Here is a 19,712-nt window from a genome sequence, read left to right on the forward strand (position 1 = left end):
GGTGTGCTTTAATACAAACTGTGATTTTATCTGGACTCTTCACACTTATTCTGGAGGAACCACTTCAGGACATTTCAGCTGCTACTGATCTCAGATAGATCGAGTTTCCAAGGAGACGATCGACCAACGTGCAACAGCTCTGCTTTAAAGACGATTGCTAGGTGCGCTGGAAACGACCAGCGAGTCAACTTGTTATGACTGGCTGTCAATTAGCAGCTGATTCACAGAGGAGGGTCAGCAAGACCTGGAAAAAAACTCTGCTCTCATAACAAAAGTAAGGCAGCATAATGAACACAGGCTATGAAAATATGTATGTTTAAGATAAGTTGAGACAACGACCATTACTTAGCAGATGTGAGGCAGCCAAAATGGAAAAGGAGACGCCTGCGCAGGGAGCCTTATTTATTATTACTCTCAGCAGAAACAGGACAAAGGAAAATAGTACCAAGCAGGACTGTGAGGGGTCAGAGTGAAAAGGATCTGGCCTCAGGAGACTGCTAACAGCCAGGTTGACTGGTGAATAGCTGTACTCCCAGGAACAACAGCCTGCACAGAGCCAGGGATGAGAGCAAACTCAGACTCCTCCGAGCTCTTTCTCACAGAGTCAGACCTCGTCTCTGTGACTCTCTGTTTCCTCTGTATCCTCCTTTCAAGGTTCACGTTCTAACTACGCCGCTTCTTTTTTCAGGTTTCCGCTGCGCTCACATGAAAGCTCCTCCAACACCTCACCACGCCTGATGAAACCTCAGTCTTCAGATATTAACAGCTACGGGACAAAATGAAACACTCATCACAGAGGGAGCAGGCTTGGAAAGGGTTGACTTTAAACATAAACAGACAAGGATCCAGCTCGGATCACTCACCGAGCCAAGCTTGTCAACAACACCTTGGCTGAGATAAGCCGTGTTACTCACTATTCACATTCTGCTAATACCACTCTATACATGAAATCAAAGTCGTTGCAAAAGAGGTTGGAGAGGTCACCAGTGTTGGTCAGACTGAGAGGAGCGTTAGGAGTGAACCCTGAGGGACAAAGAGGCTGTCATTTTTGCCGTAATACTCATCGAGCTTAGTTTAAGGACATGGAAGAATTACTGACTCATCATTATGAGAATATGAGCTCTCATCAGAAGACAAACTGAACTGTAAGAATATTGTTTCTGCTTCAGCTCCTTTGAAAGTCAGAAAAACAATAAAAACAGGAATAGAGAGAATAGGCTCATGATTAAAATCTTAAGACTGGTTGATGAGTTGCATGGATTTACACTTTGCACTTTTGGTTCGAAAGCTCAAAGTAGATTTTAAAAAACAAAGTGAAACAGTCTGATCATCAACTGATCAAAAGTTTGAGACCACTTCCTTCAAAAAAATGAAATCTGCTCTAAAATGTGGATTCAGTCATTTCCTGTCAGGTTTTCTCTCTGTCATGACCTCCTGATGATAAAGGCTAAAAATCTTTTTTCTCTTTGATTGTGGTCGATTGTTGAGTTGCATCAGCAAGACCTCTCACAACACACCATCTCTGCTGAGGTTGGACGCAGAAAGACAGACATTTTGGATTTCTTCAAAGATCCTGAGTGTAAAAAAAAAAAATCCAGAGGTAGACCCAAAAACACATCAAGGCACAGAACGATCCTCGACCCAAATGAAGGTTGTTACTGGAGCCGACTGCAGCCCAAGAACCATCAGACGCCATCTGAGAGAGAAGAGCTTTAAGAACAAAACACGTCTTCAAAGACCTCGTCTCCTTCAACGCCACAAACTCACCGTTTGGACTTTTTCAGAGAGCAGCAAACATGGGACACTGAAAGGTGAAGAAAGTTTGATTCTCTGAGGAGAAAAAACTGAACCTTGACGTCCTGATGGCTTCAACGTTACTGACATGACCAGGAGATCCCACTGGAGATGTTTTCACGGCGGCACAGTGGAGGGGGTGCCATCATGATCTGGGGCTTTTTCCTTCAATGGACCAATGGAGCTTCAGGTTGGTCAGGGGCGTCAAACGGCGGCTGGCTCTGTGGAGATGTTGCAGGGGGCCTCCTTCATGACTGAGGGCCCTGTTCTGTGTGGGAATGACTGGGTTTTTCAACAGGACAACGCTGCAGGTCACAATGGGCGCCTGACAAAGGACTTCTTCCAGAGGAATCAGCTCACTCTTTGGACCATCCTGATGTTCCCCTGATCTAAATCACTCTGACAACATTTGGGGATGGATGGAGAGGGACGTTTACAGAAATGGACATCAGGTCCAGACAGTGGATGATCCTCCATGAAGACATCTTCACCACTTGGAGCAACGTTCCCACAGCCTCCTGGAAACACTCACATCAAGCAGGAAGAGATCAACAGGAACGGTGGAGCTCCTCATCACTCACTCCTTTTTTCACACTTTGATTTCTATTTTAGGGGTTTCAGATTTTTTGAGCTGTGGTCTGAAACTTTTAATCAACTGATGAACAGACTGTTTCACTTTAACTGTTGTTTCCAATAAACTGCTTAATCATATTTTTTGTTTTGCTCCCATTTCTTCTTTTAGCATTCTGAAAATCTATTTAGAACTTTCTAAAAAGATCATATCTGTGCAACTTTTCAACTGGTCTTGAGATTTCGAGATCACTTTAGCCCGACTCTTTGCATGTGTTCTGGACACCAGTGTTCATGGCCACACAGGGGTGACAGTGAAGTAATGTCATCACCTGAGAAAAAGATCAAACTTCACCGTTCCCATAGAGGAACAGTCCTGACTGCCCGCCAGTTAGCAACTTAAAAAGCCATCTCATAAAGAACCAACATATTTTACAACCAGGAGCTGTGCCAGGAACATGAGGGAAAAGACGAGATATGAAATGAGAGAAAAGTGAAAGAAAAGAGGAATGAAGGTCAAAGGACAGGTAGCTGAGGATCAAGGGATGTGGCAAACACATGAGGAGAGGAAAGCTAAGGAAAAAAAAAAAGAGGAAGTACAGAGATAAGGTCTGTAATGGCCGATTAAACGGTTTCCCCATGTGTGTTTACTAAAATCTGTAATTTCGATGTTCCTGTGAGGCCTGATACCTCGTACGAGAGCGCTGCCTTAAAGAGCATTTGTGTGTGCACAGTCATCAGACTGTGTGTGTGTGTGTGTGTGTGTGTGTGTGTGTGCCTGAGTGTTGGAGGAAGTCTAAAGCCCTGCTTCTCATGCGTGTAATCATGCCAGGATGAGGTGGAGGATGAAGCAGAGCGGGACTTCCCTGCACCAGAGGGTATTTTCCTCTCACACTGCGGTGCAAGCACATGGCTGACCCAGGCTGACTCTCTCCAAGCCTGCTGAGTGCTGTGTGTGTGCTGAGTGTTTGCTGTATTAGAGTGGGAGACGTGGACACTAACGCTTATGTTTTTGCATTTAAACAAGAGCTGAGACAAACTGTAGTCTACCCTATTGATGTTTTTCTGTTTAGTGCACATAAACTGATTTAACAGAGCTTTGACTTAACTGTTTCTCAAAACCTCAGGTCTCTAAAACTATGAGCTGAAATCAAACTGAGTTAAAATAAACTGAGTCTTGAGAGTAAAAGATTATCAAAGATGCTGTGAGGAAGATCTGTTTTAACTGCTCTCTATCGCCACCTTCTGGCCCAGAGTCTCTGCACACTGTCGCAAAGTTCTTTACTTCACTTACTTTTACCTTTACTTATCACTTGCTACAACGCAATGAGGTAAGGTATTCATCAGTAAAGTTACGTAGCAATATGGTTTGAAACGTGACATCAAGCAAATGTAGCACCAAGCTTTATGTAGTGCTATCAGCAGCCAGGTGCTCTGACACATCTGTAGGCTAACGTGACAACAATGGCCCTGCCTCAGCCTAACTCTACTCAGCCCTACTCAATTTGCAGCGTGTTTCCACTGGCCTGGTACCTTCTAAAACAAGCTAGTTTTAGTACTTTTTCTGTTCTGGTTCCAAGCGAGCTGAGTCGATACTAAAAGATGACGTCACTGACTGCCGGCTACTGATTGGTCAGACAATGTCGTCATTGATGAGCCATGAGCGCGGCGCCCAAAACAAGACAGGACATAGGAGGACAAGAGCCACCCGCTTGGAGCCTTCTTCTGTTTTCTTCTTTCATTCGGTCTGTGACAAAAAGCCACAGATCGAACAGCAAGCATACTATTGCCTCCAAGTCCTCCATTGTTTGCGATTGTTATGTTGCTCTCAAAATGACATGGGGGCTGTGTTGCCCAGCTGTTTTATGGCGACCCCGCTACCTGGTGGTCAAAGAACTGGGCTAGTGGAAAACCATCACAAAACAAGTAGAGTAGGGCCAAGGCATGCTAGTGGAAAAGGGCTATAAGCTAACACTGTCAGTTTGTAAGTAGTTTAGTAGCCGGCTATATTTAGCACAGCTGGCAGCCCGGTGCTCTGAGACATATCTGTAATGTTTAATGTTAGTGAACCCTGGTCATGTCCTGCCAGTCATCTACCAATCAGAGCTAACATAACCTCACTCTTCATTTTATTAATAGACTCTCAAGTTTGAACAGACCACTGCAGAATAACTGCTGACTGTGGGTTGGAATCAACATTATTACAAACAGTTTAGCTCCTGTGTTAGCCTTTAGCTCGTGCTCTATCTCTCTCCTGTTTATCTTTCTTCTGCCCTGACCCCCTTTTTCTGTCAGACAGTTAGGCTCCAGTGTCCACCATCACTACAAAATTAATCACAGAAATCATTTTCAGCAGAGAAAAACACAGATCTCTCTTTTCTGACTACTAAACTTTATCAGCTGGCATGGTGTTGTCATACACCTAGATGTGCTGTAAATCGATCCGGTCCTAGTCAACCCGAACTGGAGGCTAAGAAATAGCATTTTGAAATAACCTGAAACTAGTAATGTTGGTACTGATAATCTCATTAGTGTGGATTACAATCTGTCTTATATCTAGAAGGGAGACTTCTTTAAGAACTACTTTCAAGCTTTAAAATCTATAAATTATGGTCTCCTAAATTGGTGAAGCATCCATAAATACCTTTGGCACTCGTCACTGTGGCAGAAACCTGAGAGCCAGACAGTGATGCCATCAGTGGTCATACAGTTGTAAAGATGTGTACTTCATCAAAGTTATACACTGACACAAAAGCTTACAAAAATAGGTCAGTCTACAGCAGATCATGCTTAATGAATCTTTTATTCTGTACAGACTTTTAAGGGTTGCCTGTAAATCACTTCCTGTAACTCACTGATGATCACAGTGGTCAGGGATATGCAAACTGTGGACAACTTGCTACAACTCAGAAACCCAAAACATAACAGAAAATAATAAAACGGTAGCATCTGTATGCACAGAAAACTCCTGTTAATGATGAGTGTGTGAGAGTGCGCGTGTGTGGATGTTTGTCTTTGGGTACAGATTTTCACAGTGACTGGACGTGACTAAAAATAACACACACGGCTCGCACACATTCCCGTCATGCCTGGCTCCTCTCGTCACAGCAGAGGAACCCAAAAACCAAGTCAAAAACAAGGTCATTAACCATAAAACCTTGGAGGAGGTGATGGGCATGTTCTGAAGTCGGTGCATGGAATTTAGAGAATCTGACGTATGCAAACAGAACAATACAAACCATAATGAGAGGGGAAAAGGTGGAGGAGAGGAGAGCAGGGAACGTGATTTGATTTAAGCGCTACTCTGGAGGGAAACAATCCCTGAAACAAGGATTATAAAAAGTGCAGCAAATACTTCACAAACTATCCATGCCATTACAGAAAGCTTTAACTAAGGGAACTTTTATTCCTTTCACATCAATCATTCCTGTTCTGCACTACAATGTGTACCCCAAGCTCTGATGCTGTTTTTCATTGTGTGTCAGGTAGACGCAGAGCTCAGCTGCTGACTGAGCAGACTGAGGGAAGAGAAGCAGCCTCCTGGATCACACGATGCTGCAGACAGACCAACACTAGAGGGCTCTGCAGCTTGTAAAATGAGCTCCCACGAAGTGGAACGTGGCCATGTTTGAGTCATACTGGCCCTCTGTCTTGTGGTGTTTGAGCCAAGCAACTGGACAGATGCAATCGCCAAAAGACTTACAACACCAAGATTGATGGAGGTACAAATACTTTAACAGTGAGTGTCCAGAGGAATCAAAGCCAGATTATACTCAGTGCGGGAAACCTCCAGCCTCAGAAGCTTCACAACACCATGATCAAACTCATTGTTAATGGTATTCTCACACTCCATAACTGCACTGCTGTGAAACATGAGTAAAGAACAATGTATGGATCAAAATGAACAGTGTAATGAAGCCAAGTGGACGACTGAGAGTTCCCCAAACTGTGAGTGTAAAAGCATTCCCCTGATCATATGCTCTTCATATTTCAATGCTGAATTAATAATCTTAATAGTCTCACCGTCTGTCTCACTAACACCAGCCTGAGGCAGTGTCACTGCAACAAAAAACAGTCAACTGTTGTCATCCCTGTTTCAGCCTGAAAACATGACTTGGTGACACAAACATAACATGAAGTATGTAAGGAACAATCAGGAGAAAGGACTGAAAACCTTATCTGAGATTGTGTGTGTGTGTGTGTATATGTGTGTGTGTGAGGGGGGGCACGTGGGGATTTTAAATGGACCTCCCAGAATAGCTGTTTGCTGAGCTTTCTCATCCTGCCTTGAACCTGGATGAACCTTCTGCAGCCGTTAGCTGCCCCTTGACAGAATCAATCCATGAATCATTCATTACAAGTCAAAGGGGGGGCTCAAGGATCACCCAAATCAAAACCAGATGCTAACTAAGGCGCCGCTCCTCAGCATTAACTGTATAAACAACTAAGCAAACAAATAAATAATTCAGGAAACTTCACACTTTGTCTTTCTCTTGTTGTTCTACAGCAGACTGAACACAGTATATTTTTTTATTTTTTGGTATCATTGGCCTGTTTTTTTCTGCTCAGTTATTGTGCCTATATATGCCTGCATTTTCACAGAGATCAACAACGACATTATTGAAAGCCAACCATCTGACTTCAGAAGCCATATCAGCATCAGAGTGATCTACCAATCTCACCGTTTATTGTTTTCAGTGCATCTTCGAGTCACCTGCAGATTCCTGGTTATAGGAGAACCAAACAGCAGCATCCCTCTGCTGCCCCTGTAGAGGAAGAGCTCATGCAGCTACAGTTGCGGGTAGGAACAAATTCCTGGCTGTTGTGTTTTTTGTTTTTTTTTGCATGCACTTTGTTCACAGTGGCCAACATCTAGTATTGTATGGAATAACTGATCCCCTCACGGGGGATGTCCAACCCTTTATCACCAACCTTGGCATCACGATGGTCAGGGATTTTAAACTCAACAAACAGATCATCACAGTGGTTAGATCAGGCTTTCATCATCTTCATCTTTTGTCAACAGTTGAGCCTTTTTTAAAATATTTCAAGCACTTTGAGCAAGTTGTGCCTTCTTTATTTTTTTTACCCCTGGACTACTGTAATGTATTTAATGCCTGCATCTAGAAAAATGCTCTTTCATGCTTACATTTAGTCCAGGACTCAGCGGCACAACTTTTAACAAGAACAAAAAAATTAGTGCTGTCAGGTGATTAAAAAAATAACCTAATTAATTAAAGGATTTGTAATTAATTAATCTAATAAATCACTTTTGAATCTCATATCTGCTTCTCAAATAAAGAATCTGAGTTCTAGGACATTACAAAATTGTAGTTCATGACTAGTCAGATGAATTCATGAAGAAGAGAAGATTTATAAATCCTTTTATTTTTTTCAACTGGTCAATACTAAATGTGTTCACTGCCATTGGCGGCTATAGACGTCAATTTGATAGATACCGTTTACTTTGTCTATAAAAGTAAATTATGTTTTCTTTTCTTTTTTTTTGAGGGGGGGGGGTGAAGCTTGTTAATCAAAATCATGCTGGTAAACTACTGTGGGTGAGAGCGGTGCTCTCTTTGGATGAGAGATCAGCATAGATATAAGGAGAAGATGTGAGATGACAGAGACATAGAGAGAACCTGCAACACTGAGGATGTGGTTTTATAATTGTTTTGTTTTAGATCGATGTTTTGAGCAGCATTTTTGAAACATTCAGTTTATAAAACGTAAATAAAGTGGATCGAATTGGATCTCACTTAACCTTCCAGAGAAAGTAGGGTTAGTTTTCTCCTCAAAAAGAGAGTTTGATGATGTACATAGAAGTGTGTATTTTTGTTAAAAAGGCAACATTTGTTTCTGTGGGAATGAACAAGCGCCAGCTTACCCTGTCTTACTAACATATTCATTGACCCTGAAAGTAACACATGTATGCTCTATTTGTTGATTATTTCTTTTAGCGATTTCTGTAAAAATCAGTCTCTTAGTGCGCTCAAACATCATCACAGACACCTGTTCCTCAGGTGTCTCTTGATACCAGATGACCAGCGGTCAGCTTTCTGTCGTGTGTAAACATCAACAAACTCTGTTTCTGACCAAGCAAAATGTTCTCCATTAGGCGGCGATATGGGCAAAATATGTCAGGATGTTTTTATGTCAGGATCAGGATCTGGATTTTATCTGTTTTCTTTTGTTTCTTTTTTTCTTTTTATATATTTAGACTGTTTTGACCTCAAACAAATTTTTTTTTCCTCAAATACTTCTGATCCTGCACAGTAGACACAGTCTTGGTTTTGACTGATCATCTGATTACCCTTTGCATTATTTGTACTTGCAACATTGACTCATAAGTAAAGGTCAAACTCTATTCCCAAACACAGTAATTTCTCCTGTCAGCTCACGTAATTTCATTCCATTTCCAAGAATCCCTCTGCCTCATCCCCTTCCTTTCTCTGTCACTCAGATCCTCACAACAGCTGGTAAATATTTTTATATTGTGTTCCACTAAAAAGCTTTATTGAGTGGTCAGACGGGGCAAATGGCGCCTGGGAGCTCCCCGTTCTGTAAACAATAGAAAGAGTCCTGAGTGCTGCAGCCCAACACAGCTCAGTAAACTTTACATTTACATTAGGTTACATTAGAGAAATGCTCTTAGTGAGTAAATATTTAAATGTGTCAGAAACGCCCAGAACAGACAGGGCACTTTTCAACAAGAAACTCAAAGCAAAAAACAACTCAGACAGCCACATGTAGTGTTTTGTGATAAGATGTGAGAGGGATGTCATGGACGCTAATGAGACGTGTGTGTGTGTGTGTGTGTGTGTGTGTGTGTGTGTGTGTGTGTGTGTGTGTGTGTGTGTGTGTGTGTGTGTGTGTGTGTGTGAGGAGACCCGGACTACACACTTCTTAAACACAGGCTGAGCAGAGCAGCACAGTCACAACAAACAGGCAACCACCAGGACTCAGGTCTCCAGGCAGAAGATGCACAGCTTGTTCTCTTACAGTGATCAAGGGGGTACCACAGGGGTGCGTGCTGGGACCACTGCTATTCATTCTTTATTTATGACACCCATCAAACTGACTGCAATGCTGATTTTCATGCTTTTCACACTCCTGCTCATAATATTAAACCACTTTTTAACAAAAGAAAAGTGATACTGTTCTAAAATGCTTGGTATCTTGGTGTGAGAATTGATTAATCTCTTTCTTTCACATAGCACATCGAGCAGCTGGTGAGAAGACATAAACTGAAGCTGTTTTATCAAAGATACAATGAGGAAGATCCGTTTGAATTGGGCTGGCCAGGAGTCTCACGCACATTGTCGTGAAGATGTGACTTTTAACCAGGCGTGTTATTTTTGGGAAAAAAAAAAAGAATTTGTTTAAGTCAACTTTTTACCAAATACAAAGCAACTAGGTAAGGATCAGTACAGTTATGAAGCGCTGTTGTTTGAAATGTGACAATAAACAAACGTAAGATTTTACCATACGTCAGCAGCAGTCTAAATATAGCGCTACTCGCAGCCTGGTGCTATGACGTATCTTTAGGCTAATCTGACAACAAGCAAACTGTTAGTCTGTACTGCGGTTAAGTAGTCTTCCAAATGTAGCATTGGCAGCCTGATGGACCCAAATCAGTAGACTTTAGTGGGAAATTGCGCAGCAGATCCAAGGCTCTCCAAGCTTGAGAAACAATCAAATACCTCGGGGGAACATATAAGGACCTTAAGTTTTAGCCCACAGTCTAAAAGTGACCCTGTGGTTTAGTTTATTTACAAACATATCAAGATGTGGGTACCATCGAGAGCAGTTGTTCCCAAAGTGGGCGTCAGGACCCCCTGGGGTGTTGGGAAACCCTGGTGGGGGGGCTGTGAAATGCCTTCCAAAAGTCTGAACTGTTTGCAACAGCACATTTCATCCATTATGATAAAAATAATAATCAAAAACAGTGGTTAAATTCTACATGAAGCCATTGAAACAGGAAACGTTTGATTAGTTCTCCACATTTCTTAAGTAATGACCCCCATAGGTAGTAAATAAGCATCTGAGGCCCTTTTTGGTTGGTGGTGGTCTGTTTTTGGATTTGCCTGTTAGTGTATTCACAGGGTGTCACCTGTCTCCATAGCCACTGTGTGTTATAGGGGATGCCTGCTGAAAAGTTCATGTGTATTGCTCTTCACTGTACCTCGGCACTTTTCTCAGGAGCATCCATCCCCACCATGTTGTCCCTGAGAAGCTGCTGGAGGAGATGAACCTGGGCGATGCTGAGGTAGAAATCCAGGCTGCTGGTCACGTTCACCTCCAGAGAGTGACCGCAGACCACCACCTCCTGGTTAGAGACAGGGTCAGGAGAACAACGAGTGAGTGAGGACAGGTGATGGGTGCACATCCAACAGAGTGCAAGGCCTTCTTTTCTTTCATGTTATACATCTTTTTCCCTTTGAGCTGAGCTGGACCTTATATCCCTGTGTACCCCTTACCACCAAACCAAAGTAAGCAGTTTACTTCTCAGTCCACGGCATCAAACCATCACTCACTATCAGGTTCACACAGGCTGAACCAAAAAACACTGTACAATCCACCTTTGTTTCAGTGTCATCCAGCATGATTCACCCTCTGGCTCATAGACCTGACTGCAGTGGACAGTCATTGTCTCTATGGCTGAATTGAATATCAGCCTGTGTCAAGATTCTTTCCTTCTGTGTTTTTATTCTTCATAGGGCAGGAAGGAAAAAATGTTTCTAGTGATTTTTTTCATATTTGATTTTTTTTAGAAAGTTTCAAATGTGGATCAGAAGCTTAAAAAATTCATACACTAAAAAATATACAAAGGTAAAATGTGTGCAAATATTAAGGTTCAGGGAATTACCCGGAAAAAAAACAAAACACAAAAAACAGTTTTATTCATTTTTGCATATTGTTATAAGTGCATACTGTTGTATGTTGAGTGCTCTGGCGTGTTAGAGCCTGATATATAACAATGACCCAAAATGTAACAAGATGCTTAACCCAAAATGTAATTACTTTTGCATCAAACTGTTACATTTTTGGTTTTATTTCATTTTTTATTACACAGTTTTTATAGTATTTCAGGGTTGTTGTTGCAAAACAAGCTCTAAAAAAGCGCATGCAGTCTTTAACATACATGTCTTTAACTTAAAAAGAAAAAAATCAAATATCTGATATGAAAATGAAATTACTCTTTTTTTCCTGCCTTTAGAACAATAAATACACTTTGAGCACAGGCCGCCTAGAGCAGGGGGACTGGTTTGAATCCGACCTGTGGCCTTTTATCCACATATCAGTCATTTCCCACTCTTGCCCTGTTTCCTGTTCTATCCACTGTCCTCTCCTACCTGATTAAAGACATGAAAAACGCCTCAAAATAATAATAAAAAAAGAAGAAAAACAGTTCAGGAATAAAAATCTTCCTACAGGCATTCATGATTCATGTATTGCAGCGTAAAACATGATATGACTGCTAACCTCATTAAATATCTAAAGCAACAAACACATCACATTACATAGCCATAAACGTGTATTACATCACCCAGTTAAGATTAGATAACCCTATATTAGTCCCATGGTGTGGAAAATTACTGTTTCATAGCAACAAAGAGAATATTACAAATGTCAAAATTAGAATATATAAAATGAAATAAGTGTATCTTAAGACAATATGTCCAGAAACAGAACCATGACATAAGTGAGACATGTGTTAACCACATACTGTAAGTGTGTTACCTTTTCACTAAAGTTTGTGGGGCCTGAATGAACAGTTACAGTAGTTATAGGACATAGAGTTAAAAATCTGTTGGTTCCCTAATGCTGTCACCATTAAAGTTGTTGGTAGCTAACACCTGATATTTTCCTCTGTTTTCCTCATTGTGCTGGTCTTTGATGGATGACACAAGATGTTGACTTTGTAGCAATGAGTCTGTGTTACCTGTAGGTGTGTCTGTTTGTTTACATTTCTCTTTTTCTCTCTCATTAAGCTCCACTTTCATCCTCACACAGCCTGAACACGCTCTCTCTGAAGTGTCTTGAGATTGACGGGTGATCTATTATTACTTAACTAATTAACTAACTCTCACTGAACAACAGGTAGATCGTAAGAACTCTAAGAGAGAATGTTTAAGTTATCTGAGAGGAGTTCATGACTACTGGTGCAAAATAACCAAACCTAAGGAAGCTCAAGTTACATCTGCGATCTGTGTGTGTGTGTGTGTGTGTGTGTCTCAGTGCAAACTATGGATTAGCTGTTAGCCATTGTCAAGGGGCACATTAGCGTGGGCAGATGAAGCATGAATGAAGAAAGAAGTCCTTCCAGAAAACATCAGCTGTACAAGCAGAAAGATCTGAACCCTGAGGGTCAAAAGCCTCCATTACACCCAGGACTGACCCAGAGACTCTGCACTAACGCTAACAAGTCCCTGCACGAGGCAAAAAGACGGAAATCGATTACAGAAGTTTCATTATAGATTATTATAAACTGACTCACTAAAATACGTCAGACTTTGTAACCTGTAACAATACTGGACATGAAAGGTCAGGGATAGGAAGGAGAACAGAGATGCTTTGAGCAGGAAGTCCACGTTTAAAAGGATTTTTCTTTTGTGTTTCTCTGCCTGTATTGGATTGGACAGCTGAAGAGAACAGGAAATGTGAGGAGCAGTGAGTGGGATGTGACCAAAGACTGTATAAGAAATGGACGTTGTCTATGGAGTGGAGCCCTTTTGGAAAGCCTCCACACCATCAACAACAGGGCGGCCGCTTGTCAATCAGCTGGAATATGCCACTGATTGGGTTAACATTCTTAATACAATGCAACCAGGCAGTGTTTCACTTTTTCTACATTTTTTTTTTAATATCTTTTATTTAACTAGATAAAAGCCTCAGCATATGGAAACCAAGCTGTTGTAGAAACACCAATTCAAAATAAGAAGCAGTCAAGAATTAAAACAGTCGCATTGTCCAAGACTAGCTCTCTCCTGGTCCCTTAACAAAGTCTTAAATTCACCCACAGTGACCAGTTCTGTTAGTCTAACATCCATCGAGAGACTATCCCATGTGGAGGTTCTTACCCAGTTCTGTTCTGACTCTAGGAACAAACATTTTTATAAAATCCTGTGAGCGCGGTCCACAACGGTTACTAGACCTGATCAAATATGTGGTCAAATAAAATGGAAGCAGCCCAAGAACAGATTTGTAGATGAAGAGTAGTAGGTGAGAGTGTCTACGGACAGACAGGGAGGGACGGTTTGCAGCAGCATACAGTAGACAGTGAATTTTATTGTGTTCCAGCCAACACAGACTCAAACTGATTTGCATTTAGACCAGGTCCAGAAACCAGTGCAGATAAAGTAACCATGAACCCTGAGCAGCCTGTACTCATTGATTATCTGTAAATTGATATGGAAAGACAATAAACAGACAATATTTTTCCACACTCACTGTTACCCCTTTGTCACTCAAGCAGCCCCAACAGAGTCACACCATTATGTATCTGGGTAAAGATGCTGATTCTCATTGCACTGCATTAAAAAAAAAAAGAATCTTTTATTTTGTGTCATCTTTTATAAATGTCAACATGTGTTCAGATAGTGCTTTAATCATTAATTTTTTTATTTTTTTCATTTTGTGAAAGTAAGAAACTGTATCTGTTGATCCTCAGAGGAGGAGATGAAGGTTATCAGGCTTCAAGTTTCCTCATCCACAGCATGAGAATGGCAGTGATCATTACAGTCACTTCAGACTGATCAGGAGAAAAATTTACACTGAAAGAAGGAACAGGGCGACTCTGCTGCTCATTTTGGGAAATAAATGCTAAAAATAAACAGTAAACAAACATCTTTCTATTGTGACTTAATGAATTCTATCGAAAACTCCTCACAGCTCTTTAAGCCTTGGTGTCTAGAAACAAATTTTTTATTCAGGGTGCCTTACATCACAACAAAGTTTTGGGTGGTGTCAACACTCTGCCTCCGGCCTCTGATGTAAGAGTTTTTTCTTCTAGCTCAGTGAGGAGTTGCTACTACCACATTTCCTGGCTCTGGTTCAGTTCTTTGGTGGTCCAAACTCAAAGAACTGATGCTTGATTAGGCTCTGACTTCAAAATAACAATGGAACTGGCTTGATGGAAAAGGGTTAATGTGATCAGATAATTCAGGAAGCATGAAAACACAACAAATCCATACAGACCTCTGGTTGCCCACAGTCCAGGGACAGATTCCTGCTGAAGATGATGGCCGGTGCGGCAGTGACCCGCACTGAGAAGTCAGTCAGGATGGGTGTCAGGATGGCTCTCCGCTCCTGGTGCCTCCGTATACTGAGCAGAGAAACACACACAGAAAATACTTAGACACTGTGGAAAGGAGGACTCATGGTTTAGAGACAGAACACAGTAAAAACCTGACAGTGTTCAGAGCTGGAGTTTAACATTCTATTTCTCAAACAAGCTAAACCAAAGGAGGAGGTGGTCTCTGTGCGTAATATTTCTCTCAGAAACTGTTTCTCTTTTCCTCAACCACATCAAAGCGGGCTCATTAAGTTACATTAAGCTCATTAGGTTACGCAGACAGACTGAAACTTTATTTGACAAGTCTCAATTGAGAACACGCTATGATCGTATACACGACTTAAAACTGAAACCTCTCACATCAGCTTTCTCAGCTTCTCTAATGTTCATTCCCACAATCAAGTCATATTTGTGGGAACATTTGTTATCGCTAAAACAAATATACAAGTGGGCTTTACAAGGTGGTGTAAATTGCCACATCTGCTGCTATTAAAACAATCAAGTGGTACAGCTTCTTATATTTACAGTTGGCCCCAGTTTTAAAAGCCTGGTTTCTTGGTGGCCCAGAGTACAGTGCTTAGCTAAAACCAATATCATATTCACTGCAGCTACACCAACGTGCATTACCAGCGCCCCGGGGGGATTATTTTCTGACACATTTCTTTGCTTAGAGAGTTTAAGGGGGTCTAATTTGGAGGTGAAATGATCTGTGAGGCCAATTGGTGTTGGCTAATCTCCCCTCAGACAGGGATTGAAACAATGAGTGTCTCGTTGCCGGGGACAGGTGCTATCATTCACCAGTATGGAAGCCTGAGGCTCGGTTTACCAGCAGTAACACAGCTCCCCTGACCAGGCTGGAGCCAGTGTGTGTGTGTGTGTGTGTGTGTGTGTGTGTATGGGAGAGGGGGGGTTGTAGTTCAAAGTAGATGGAAAGACTGACTCTGATACACAGTGTGAAGAGTGGATGAACTCACTACCTGGGGGAGATGGGGAGAGTTTAAAACTTCATGAATAAAAGTTGTGCACGAGGGAAAGAGTAAACATCCTGTTTTCATGTCCCTTTTATTTCCTGTAGATCTGAAACTACTGCATGAATCATAGGGTGGTTAATCTGTCCAATTCCCCAATGAATTTTATTCCAACTATCGAGACCCTGATTTGATTAACAACTGATTTTCGATTATCAAATCTAGGGATGGGTACCGAAGTAGGTACTTTTATAGGTACTGACTGAGTTCTGTCAAAAATACAGGGTACCAATTCACATAAAATCCTAAGGTACCAAGTTTAGGTACCTAATTGCATTCTTGTGGCTGGAAGAGTGGAGGAGTAAGAGATTTTCCATACTGGATGTGAACACAATGTTGCAAATTTATATATTGAGGAATAAATGTTGAATTGAAAAACAAATTGTTTTATTATTAAACAAATTGATATTATTTACCACATAAACACAAAAGAGTACCAAAAATTGGTACCATGGAGTACCGGTATCAACTACCAGGTACCGGGTATCGTTTCAAATGTGGTAGGTACCCATCCCAAATCAAATCTCAATCAGCTTTTATTGATTTTCCATGTGACAGTAACACAAAATTAGTGAACCATTAAAAAAAAGTCAGTTGCTGAATAACATCTCTACTATTGAGTAACAATTCGAAGCACCTGCGTAGTGCACTTGTTACAGTTATTTGTTTTAACTTGAAACAAATGTTCACTCTGAGAAAAAAATGTCCATATATGGAGTTTTTTTCCTGTGTAACAAAAATGTAGCTTTGGAACTGTGTGTGTTCAACGCTGTGTAATGTAGGGGAGCACTGATCACAGCTTTATGGCTGATCCCCAATTTTTAAGCATGACCTGCTGAAACTGACTTGGACCAATATAGATTTTTTTTATTTTAGTTTTTATAACTGACAGCATATACCTTCAATATTCCAATCTTATTTTATTGAAAATCACTGAACGATACCTGTGAAACGATAAAATCTTTATGTTTTAACTTAAATAACCAATAAAGTGTCCTGAGTTTTAGGTCTCAGAGCAAAAAGCAACAATGGCTGGCTGTCAGACCTTCCTGGAGGTTTATAAGATCAGTTTCATATGTGCGGAGGGGCTGATCACCAATCCCCCAAAATATAGGAAATTGGCACCGACTGATCTGCCGACCGATTGATGGGTGCATGTCCAGTGTAATGCCTTACACCTTCATGACCAGTGTTGGGCAGATTACTTTAAAAAAATAATCAGTTACTTGTTTCTTTTCCCCAAAAGTAACTAAGTTAGTAATGGAACTACTCCTTCATGAATGTAATTAGTTATCAGTGAAAGTAATTATTGTGGTACTTCTATATAAAACCTTAGATTTTGCAAAAGAGGTCAGTTTTGCTCTGGGACATAATGTTCACATGTATGTTTTTGCCCTTTACATCAGTGACATTGAAGTGGTGTCTGATTACTCCAATCCTGAAAACACCAGTTTTAACCCCACAGATCACTCGTGCATGTTAACTTTGCGGCTCCTGTCCTGTCTGGCTGAGTGATCCAGGTCAGATAGACCTGCCAATTCTCCTGATTTAGGAGGGATTCTCCTGCTTTTGAACCCTGTCTCTGGCTCCACACCAGACTTGTAAATTCTCCAGATTAACTTTATTTTAAAGTGCGGTCATCATCTCTATTATTTTTTCAAGTCAAAAGAAGTCGGCTACATTCTTCAGCGAATTCTCCACAATTTGACAGGAATAAATAGTTCATTGTCTTTGCTTTTGGGGGGGGGTTAATCTAATGTATACAATGTTTTTTGTGTACACTTTAATGTATATAATATTAAAATTTAAGTCAATAAAAATAACTTTGAACAAAAGAAATCAGCTACTTGTGGCTTACATTCAAACCTCAAAAAAGCATCCACCCCTCTCCCTAAAGTTGGTTTGATCCAAAGATGCTGCAGGAGATCCTCTCTGACTGCAGGTTACACAGACACACACAGGTAGCTGTGTGATATTTGTTGCTGAAAAGTTGACTTTAGCATCAGCTCTTTGTTAAAGACGTGTCAACATGATTGTTCTCATCATTACTTCTGTGTCTGCTGCTTTTTATTTACAGCTCCTCTCTGTGCCTGGCTGAGCGAGCCAGCCTTTATGAAGAATTGAAGGGAAATGTGCCAAATTCTCAGCCTCGTACACCAGCTCAGGCTCCTTCCCCGCCAGAGAGGTGACGTTCCACGTCCCTAGAGCTAGCTTCTGCAGCCGAGGATCAGTCCGCCAAGGTCCCTGCCTTCGGCTGCCGCCCAACTCACTTCGCACCCGACCCCTATGGCCCCTCCTGCAGGTGGTGAGCCCACTGGAAGGGTTGCCCTTTGTCACCGATTCTGTTCATAACGTTTATGGACAGAATTTCTAGGCGCAGCCAGGGTGTTGAGGGGGTCCAGTTTGGTGACCTCAGGATTGGATCACTGCTTTTTGCGGATGATGTGGTCCTGTTGGCTTCATCAAGCCGTGACCTTCAACTCTCTCTGGAGCGGTTCGCAGCCCAGTGTGAAGCGGCTGGGATGAGAATCAGCACCTCCAAATCCGAGTCCATGGTCCTCAGCCAGAAAAGGGTGGACTGCCCTCTCCGGGTCGGGGATGAGATCCTGCCCCAAGTGGAGGAGTTTAAGTATCTCGGGGTCTTGTTCACGAGTGAGGGAAGGATGGAGCGAGAGATCGGCAGGCGGATCGGTGCAGCGTCTGCAGTAATGCGGACTCTGCACAGGTCTGTCGTGGCGAAGAGGGAGCTGAGCCGGAGGGCAAAGCTCTCTGTTTACCGGTCGATCATCGTTCCCACCCTCACCTATGGTCATGAGCTTTGGGTAGTGACCGAAAGAACAAGATCGCGGGTACAAGCGGCCGAAATGAGCTTCCTCCGTAGGGTGGCCGGGCTCTCCCTTAGAGATAGGGTGAGAAGCTCGGCTATCCGGGAGGAGCTCGGAGTAGAGCCGCTGCTCCTCCGCGTTGAGAGGAGCCAGATGAGGTGGCTCGGGCATCTGGTACGGATGCCTCCCGGACGCCTCCCTGGTGAGGTGTTCAGGGCACGTCCCACCGGGAGGAGACCCCGGGGCAGACCCAGGACACGCTGGGGAGACTACGTCTCTCGGCTGGCCTGGGAACGCCTCGGGATCCCCCGGGAAGAGCTGGCTGAAGTGGCTAGGGAGAGGGAAGTCTGGGCTTCTCTGCTTAGGCTGCTGCCCCCGCGACCCGACCTCGGATAAGCGGAAGAAGATGGATGGATGGGTGTGCCAAATTCGGATGCAGCCTGTGTCAACTCAATTACTGATGTAATTCTACAGGTGGATTTAATGTGATCCTGATTCCTCAACATTGAATGTTGTAATATTCTAAATCATTATTATTGCTGTAATAATCAGCTTCCAGGCTTGGTGTGTGCGTGGTTTCTGGTGCAGCCAGCCTCAGGCGGATTCTCAAAGAGTAGCAGGTTTTAGCTCTTCTGCATGGGCTTAGAGAGATGTTGTTGCTTGGACGCATCCTGATTCAGCTGCTACAGTTTTTGCTTTTGCACAGATGATGCACAAGTTTTTCTTATCTTAAATGCACCTGTACCCTCTTGGTTTGCTAATGTGTGATATTATTTATGCTGTATGATTATTGGACCAATGATGGAAACATTTTCATAAATCAGTAAATGGTTAAGAACAGAGCTTTCCTCAGACCTGCTGGCCATGTTCCACTCCAGCGCTGGGTTCTGGGAGCTCCTCTCACTCTCTGCGGACACACCTCCTTTGTTCCCCTCCTTCTCTGGCTTCAGCTGCTCCCACTGGGTTGTTCCAATGTTGATAGACTGAAGGTCGATCTGATACTGACGGTCCTCCACCTCCGAGCCGGGGTCACGTAAGATGCCCAGGTTCAGAGCTCGTCTAGAGGGAAGAAGAAAAGTTTGGTGACTTTATGAAGGTAAAGATGTTTTACTGGAGGCAGAGCAGGAGCTGGTGGCTGTGGTGGTTGTGGTGTGGTGGTTACACACATAGGCCTTCATGCTCATATCCACGCAAAGA

At 42.4% G+C, this 19,712-nt stretch overlaps 1 protein-coding gene across 3 annotated transcripts in view; it reads right to left on the minus strand.

The window, feature by feature from the left end:
- Positions 1-19,712, minus strand: part of vps13b (vacuolar protein sorting 13 homolog B) — a 411,975-nt gene that overhangs the window by 141,807 nt on the left and 250,456 nt on the right. For all 3 annotated transcript variants that reach the window (XM_074682783.1, XM_074682782.1, XM_074682784.1), the window contains 3 exons: positions 19,371-19,574; positions 14,566-14,692; positions 10,550-10,693 (listed from right to left, as the gene is read on the minus strand). In XM_074682783.1, the coding sequence (XP_074538884.1) occupies positions 10,550-10,693; positions 14,566-14,692; positions 19,371-19,574 (475 nt within the window). The remainder of the gene's footprint in view (positions 1-10,549; positions 10,694-14,565; positions 14,693-19,370; positions 19,575-19,712) is intronic.

This window comes from Halichoeres trimaculatus, unplaced genomic scaffold, assembly GCF_033239565.1.
Source record: "Halichoeres trimaculatus isolate MK-OKI-2021-1 unplaced genomic scaffold, fHalTri1.1 fHalTri1_scaffold_12, whole genome shotgun sequence".
In the NCBI taxonomy this organism is placed as follows: Eukaryota; Metazoa; Chordata; class Actinopteri; order Labriformes; family Labridae; genus Halichoeres; species Halichoeres trimaculatus.